This window comes from Callorhinus ursinus, unplaced genomic scaffold (genome assembly GCF_003265705.2).
Source record: "Callorhinus ursinus isolate GAN/ISIS: 27379988/994484 unplaced genomic scaffold, GSC_fseal_2.0 scaffold59, whole genome shotgun sequence".
NCBI lineage: Eukaryota > Metazoa > Chordata > Mammalia > Carnivora > Otariidae > Callorhinus > Callorhinus ursinus.
In genome coordinates, this window is record NW_027397121.1 from 7,697,154 (window position 1) to 7,704,560 (window position 7,407).

Here is a 7,407-nt window from a genome sequence, read left to right on the forward strand (position 1 = left end):
TGCAGAGTGAAAAGACTGAGGCAAATTTGTGCCTAAAACAATTTCAAAGGACAAAATGACTCCAAGTCAAGTCACATACATTTTCAAGAGTGAAGTCTTGGACACACTCAAGAAAACCAGAGAATTCATCAGTTGATCCATTTCCTCTGCCAGAGTTTCCACTGGGAGGCAATGAATCCAGAAGAAAATATAGCATCCGTATCTGCCAGTACATTATCTCCACCACATTGTCCCTCCTGGGATTTCTCTCTCATAGGCCTCTTTTTTCCTTAACGAGAAAGGGTGAGAGGAGAGGGGCAGGGAGCTGGGGTTATCAGAGTGTTTTGCTATTTCCCAGGGTACACAGGGATTCAGTGAGCTTTGACCTAAGCTGATCTGCCTAGAACCATCCTGCAGCTATGTTCACTCTACTGTCCCTGACATGCCATGGTGGCACAGGAAAGTCTATTGCTTATCTAGCGGGGATTCAAGTAGGAGGTGAGGCAAACCACACCTGTGTTCTCAGAAACTTAAATATGTCTGTGGTTTCTACTCCCATTCTTTTTCCTGTTGTTACTATCCTTAAGTAAGAACGAAGTATTTGGTTCTTCTCAGATTTTCACCTTATGGTCTTATTCTAATACCCCTGTAACAGACTTCCGTTTCTTTTCATGCCTAAAGAATTCTTATCTTCTCATGGGTGAGGAACGGCGAGGAAAGCTGGTCCTATCATCATTCATTCCTCACAAATTGAAATTTTAAAGTTTTGGAAAACAATTTTGACTTTCAATACTTTTGAAATTGAAAATTTCTTTATCTTAACTTAGTTCTCTGTCATAGCTTTTTAAAACTATACTAAAAGGAATATGAACTTATATCTTGTTTGTGTGTGTGTGTGTGTTTCTTCTATAAGAAATCTATACCAAGGACAAAGGGCATATACTACTTTCATTGATGTCTGAATTGGGGGGAGAGTGATAATGCCCAAGCGTGGGAATAATAAGAAGAGAGAAATATTAACCTCAGCTAAGATATCAAAATATTATCAGTCTATACTTGCTTGCTCTGGTATTACTGGGCATGAAACATAATCCAGAAAGTGAGATTAAGTGGACCTGAAGCATAAAGGACCATGGTCCTAGTCAGCCCTGAGATGAAAGACAAGAAAAATTTTACTAAGAGATCTCATAAAGGGAAATTTATTGTTTCCATGGGAATACTGGATCAGGGTTACAAAGAATTGGGTAACTAGGTAGAATATCCCAGAGATGTCACTGTAGGTAACAATTGAGAAAAGAAAAAAAAAAATCAGGCAGTCAAGGGGGGGAGAATTTCAAAGGATATGTGAGCTCTCAAAGGATATAGGGGGACCTTAAGTTCCAGAAAAGAGAAAAGAGGAGGAGCGTTGGAAGAGAGAAGGAATATGATAAACTCGGCCAGGAAACAGTGCTAGGTCACCTATCAAGTCCACTCTTCTGCTCTGGTCAGTGGGCATGCGGTGCACCTGCAATAGTACAGACATGAGATGGCTGGATCCTTGGGGGCTCCTGTATTGTCATCATGCCTTCCCCCAGACTCCTACAACCTTTCAACCACATTTGTGTCCACAAACTCCTCCCACTTTCCTTCTTCCTGAGCTGTGTCTCCAGCTCTCAGCTCGAACAAATCTGAATCCTTACCTCCTTTTCTAGGGTGTGGCTCACAAAGGCCCTTGATGTCTGGAAGCACCACCTGAGTGCAGGCCTTGGATAATGAAGACAGTGCCCACCACGATGCCCACAAGGCCCACAGTCAACCCCAGGGCACAGACCACAGTCTCTGTCAGCTCTGACATAGGGGTTGGAATCTCAGGTTCTGTAAAAATGAGGTTGTGGAAGTCAGAATACGGAGTGTTGGTTCATGTACCCATGTGTGCGATGGGGCAGGAGGAATGGTTTTGGTTCCATGAGGACTCAGGGCACCGCGGTTAGGGAAGAGAGTAAAGTCTATTATTCGAAACCTTTAAAGTGTGGAAAACATGAGATTCTGGGGCTAAAAGGCAGGATACTCTGGACTTGACAGAGAAAGAAGGTGCCAAGGGGGTGGAATTCATACATACCCCAGTGTTTCAGAAGTGGCTCATCCAGGCCCCAGTGCTCCACCTTGCAGTCATAAATATCATCAGCAGAGGGGAGGAAGGTGAGGTAACTGAACTTTAAGAAGGAATGATCCCTCTTGGCGAGAAAGCGGGTTTCAGAAACACCTTCTGTGACTGAGTGCTTATTCTTCAACCATGTGACATTGATCACAGGAGGAAAGATGTTGTCGACAAAACAGATGAGGGTGTTGGGCTGACCCAGCATCGCAGGAGACTTCAGAAACACAGTCACCTCAGGAACCTCTGTGGTGAGGAAGCAGCACTGATATGAATTGCAAAGAGATCTGCCCTGAGGTTCTGCATTGTGTCCTGCAAGAGCCCTCCCACCAACAGTTCCCCATCTGATGGTAGAAGCGTTCTTGCTTACCTTCCGCTTGGGAAACAGTGTAGATACACTGCCTATACTTTATGCTTGTGCCCTTCCCTCTGTGGGCATGCTTATTAAAGAAGCAGATCTATAGAACTTCTCCTTGAGGGATTCAAGGAACATGGTATGGGAGTAAGGATCCTTGTACAATATGGCAATATTTCAGTTTTGAGATGGCAGAGGATGAGTGTTCAGTAATTACTATGAGAAGATATGGGGAAAGATCCTTGGAAATTAGTCAAGGGTATCTATCGTAGGGAGGAAGGGAATGAGACCTGGTGTGTAGGAAGGTTTAGTAAAGAGAGGCAGGGTGGTGGACACATACCATTGGTAGCAGCGGTGGAGTTGGACCGTTTAGTCAGGATGTCCAAGTTGTGTTTTCCTACAGCCAAGTTTCTCAGTGCGCCCTGTGGGTCAAAACTGGTAAATGTTTGAAACACAGGCAGCTGCCAGACAGTTTCCTTCTTCTCCAGGTCCACGTAGAACTCCTCATCTCCATCAAATTCATGGGTGAACTGGCCAGAGGGACCATAAGACTGGTAGACATTTACGCCATAGGAAGCAAAGTGGTCAGCTGATCAGTAAGGGTGAGGAGCAAGAAGTAGAAAACAGAGGGAGAAAAGAGCCTTATTAAACCAAGTGACAGAAGAAACTGGCTTTCAAATATAGTGGGCTTCATCTTTGGCACAGTCTTTAGGCAAATTTCCCAGCACCTGCTCCCTGCTCCCTCTCTCTCAGTGTTGATAGTTGTCCAGTTAGAATATAGTCTGCTTTTCCACCGTCATGTAGGCCCCACGAAAGCAGAATTACAACGGCCTTGTTACTGCTGTTCCCTGTGTACCTAGATCAGCACCTGGCATGCTCAGTTGGTTTATGACAAATATTATAATGAAATGAAAGAAGGAAGGAACAAATTATCATGGTTTTAGCTTCCTTTCTCAGAATTCACTTTACTTCCCTCTGCTTCATGAGTTTTATCTCTTACTTAATTCATCAGTTAATAACATACATTTTGATTCCTCTTCCCCCAGGACTGGTTCAGAGCAGAACTTTTACTACAGTAGTTTTCCTTCCTTCCTCCCTCCCTCCCTTCCTCCCTCCCTTCCTCCCTTCTTCCCTTCCTTCTTTCCTTCCTTCCTTCCTTCCTCCTCTTCCTCCTCCCCCCCTTCCTGTTCCTCCTTCTACTTCTTATTTTTCCAAAGAAAAGCACACAGGACCATATTGTTTTAAAAGAGTTTCTTAACTGTTATAGGATATACGAAAGATATGACAAGGTCAGTGACAATATTACAAAGTATATAAAAAATAAACAATGTTCCTAAGATCTCGATTTTGTTAACAATTGTAATCCTCAGAGGAGAGCGCTCGATTTCATCAGAAATACAAAATGGAAGCTTTATTAGATTTTAGATTTTTGTCACTTCCTACCCTCCCCCCTTTTTTTTCTTTCGAGGAGGTTATTAAACCTCTTTCCTTATTTTGACTCAACATTTCTATCTGTTTAGGATTCTGGGTAAACTATGGCCCTTTTCCTCACATGGACAATATGCTTGTGTAAGGATGCCAAAACTGAATGGCAGAGTAGGACTCCACCCAGTGAGCCTAACTGGACATCTTGTGAAGTCATATGTGAGCTTTTTATCATTTCCTCTTTATGTTCCTCCTCATTTACTGAACATCAGCGAGATGTCAGACGTCATGAGGAGCAGGGTGTAAAACACCAGTCAGCATGGTTTCTGTCATCAAGGAGCTTATTGCAAGGTGAGAGAGTTAAGTGAGCACAGGAACAGGGACAGTAAGCTGAGGTGAGTCCTGCAAGGGAAGAGCAGCAGTCTTCTGGTCCCACCTCCTCCACAAACACCTCATCTGCCAGTCAAACCAAAGATTATTATTCTTTCACGTTCCTTGGTCTTTGCAGGAGTTTTTCTCCTTGAAACAAAGTTATCTTTACGGATTTCCAGTTCCTTCTTGAAGTTCGTATTTAGTTACCAACATTTTAGCCAAGTTGTCTCACTGAACGTGTTTTTGACCACATTATGACCTCCAGCACCTCCATCCCAGTGTCTTGCTCTCCAAATTTATCTATACCTCATCAACTCTCTCCCTACTCTGCCCAGTATGACCCCCTTCGTCGATTACTTAAAAGGCCCTCCAACAAAGCCTCTTTATCCTCTATACTTTATCCTTGACTCCTCTTTCATACAGGAATATATGCAATTATTGTTTTCATCTGGTACTTGTCCTGGGCTGCCAACTGTTGATGAACGTCACACTGCTGAGTTCCAGTCTCAGCTGTGTCCATGGTCCTGCTCAGCAATGGTCCTTCTGCTTTCCTGCACCAGGGGGCAGATAGCATGTCTTTTCCTCATTGAATCCCCCAAATTTATCTCACTGTGTGCTCAAAAGTGTGTATTGATTGTCAATTGCTATTCTCAAGGATCACAGAAATTTGGGGGAGTGGGGACTGACAGACACAGAGGTAGCAGAACCATATGAAAGTCAGAATCAGCAGTGACCAAGGCTGTATTATGACTTGTGAGCCTAAGCACTATTGGGCCCTTTTTTTTTTCTTAAAATATTAAAAATCATATTTTGTGACTGCACTGGTACAAAGACAGATGTAATTCAGGCTGTATTAAAAATTCAAACATTTTCTTCTACTCTAAAAGTTCCTTTTTTCTTCTAATTTTAAAGGAAATTAAAACATTTTAATGGTGGCACTGTGCTTACTGCACCTAATGGATAAGTTGAGCCTGACCAGGGTGCTCTGGTGTGACACTGAAAAAAGGAAATCGGAAATTCTCTGGAGAAGCAAGTGAAACTTCATTGCAAATGAAATTGGAATGGGAGCAGTCAGCATTAACAAAGTTGGTGAAAATTAGAGTACACCCCATTTCACTTTCCTTCTTAACTTTTTGGTTTTTCTACTTTGGTTTTTACAAACCCACTCCTCATGTCAGTAAAACAACAATACAAAGGACCAGGGATAGATCCTGGAAGGAAAAGATGATAAAGGAATGCCCGAAGAGAGGGTGGCAAGAGGTGGACAGTGAAGGTGGGTGTGGGGGGAGGGATTAAATAATTAATGTGTACTTGCCCTGTTTTCCTTTTAAGGGTCTCCATTGGGTAGAATGAAAGGTCATTTGAGTTGACAATTCGAGAATAATATAATTTAATTAACCAAGTTTTTCATCATAAAGTTCTCAATTTAAAAAAATTTTTTTATTACGTTATGTTAATCACCATCCATTACATCATTAGTTTTTGATGTAGTGTTCCATGATTCATTGTTTCAATTTTAAAATAAAAATATTCTCTACTTTGCTAAAGAAAAAAAAATTACGGTAGCAGCCCAAGTGTCCATTGTTAGATGAATGGATAAAGATGGTATATATATGTATATACACAATGGAATATTAGTCAGTGATAAAAAGAATGAAATCTTGCCATTTGCAACAACATGGATGGAACTAGAGAGTGTAATGCTAAGCGAAATAGTCAAGGACAACGACCATGTGATTTCGCTCATTTGTGGAGTTTAAGAAACAAAACTAATGAACAAATAAAAAAGAGACAGATCAAAAAACAATTAACTGTAGGGAACAAACTGACGTTACCAGAGGGGAGGTGGGGGGGGGATGGTTAAAACAGGTAAATGGGATTAAGAGTACACTTAACTTGATGAGCACTGAGTAATGTAGAGAATTGTTGAATCACTGTATTGTACAACTGAAACTAACATAACTCTGTATGTTAACCATTCTGGAATTAAAATATAAAAAATTAAGCCACACTTGTAGTAACAATCAAGAAACAAGAATGATCATTGACATTACTATGTCTTCATTATTGGAAAAGCATTTCTAAATACATATTTGATTTGATTATTTGTGAAGTGACATATATGAGGTCATATGGTAGAATGACTTGTCTAAAGGTATTCAACTGGGCTTGTTTACCCACTCCCTGCATGCAAGTTTCCAGCATGAAAATGTGTGGAAATCTGAGACAAAGAAGAGGACCCCCTTCTTTATATCTGCATAGTATACGTAATTCATGGAACTCTTTACCCCAAAGTGAGACTACAGAAGAAACATATAAAAAGCTTCAAAATGTTGTTCAGAGACATTTGGGAGCAATAGTTTATGAATTTTTAGTAACAAAACATCCACTCATGGACATATCCCTAATCTTTGAGGTAATCATGAATAAATGCCATTGAATCTTCTAGACTATATTCACTGGATCTGATATTAAAAACGAATGATGTCCTTGATGAACTCAGCAACAGCACAGGAAGCAAAGAGAGTGGGCTGGGTCTCTAGTTTCCTGAAGGAAAGATGACTATAATTTTTAGATCTGCTTAATGTTGAGAACACCTTTGAGGAGTCTCTGCTATTTCTACGTCAATCTCTATTTTTTTTCCCCTTCCAATTCCTTTTCTCAAGTCTGGTCCCCACATCCCTCAGCTGTGCACTCACCCACAATGTCTTCACCACCAGAGGGGCTCATCATGGTGGTCAGGGTAAGAGTCCCCAGAATCAGAACTCTGTTTAGGGTCATTCTCTTCTCAGTGCAGTTTCTGAAGTTGCTGTCCTGAGTTGCAGAGCAATGGTGAGGACCCAACTGAGAAGAGACTCTAAAGACACCCACACCAAACCCTGCTAGGTCAGGTTCTGGCCAATCAGAAAACTCCCTTCTGATGACACCTCAGTTGTCAATTGAAGAGCTTATACCAAGAAGCCTGGAAGGGGCTGGGAAATCCCCTCGTTCTGATGTAGCCTCCATTCACAGGAGACCAGGGGAATTATCTAGGAAAAGAGGGAGGGTGTTAAATCAGAATCTTCTTATGGGTGTGTATGCTTGCTGGTGGCAAGAAGGGTGGGAATTTCTGAGTAGCTTCATGTTTAGATATCATCACTAA

At 41.6% G+C, this 7,407-nt stretch overlaps 1 protein-coding gene across 1 annotated transcript; it reads right to left on the reverse strand.

Annotated features, from left to right (window-relative positions):
- Positions 1–1,162: 1,162 nt before the first annotated feature.
- Positions 1,163–7,124, reverse strand: LOC112816045 (HLA class II histocompatibility antigen, DQ alpha 2 chain). The gene is made up of 5 exons (XM_025862383.2): positions 6,965–7,124; positions 2,809–3,057; positions 2,078–2,359; positions 1,659–1,833; positions 1,163–1,483 (listed from the first exon to the last, which is right to left on the reverse strand). The coding sequence occupies exons 1-4, from the start codon at positions 7,044–7,046 to the stop codon at positions 1,679–1,681; spliced, it is 768 nt and encodes a 255-aa protein (XP_025718168.2). The 5' UTR covers positions 7,047–7,124; the 3' UTR covers positions 1,163–1,483; positions 1,659–1,678.
- Between the last annotated feature and the right edge of the window lie 283 nt (positions 7,125–7,407).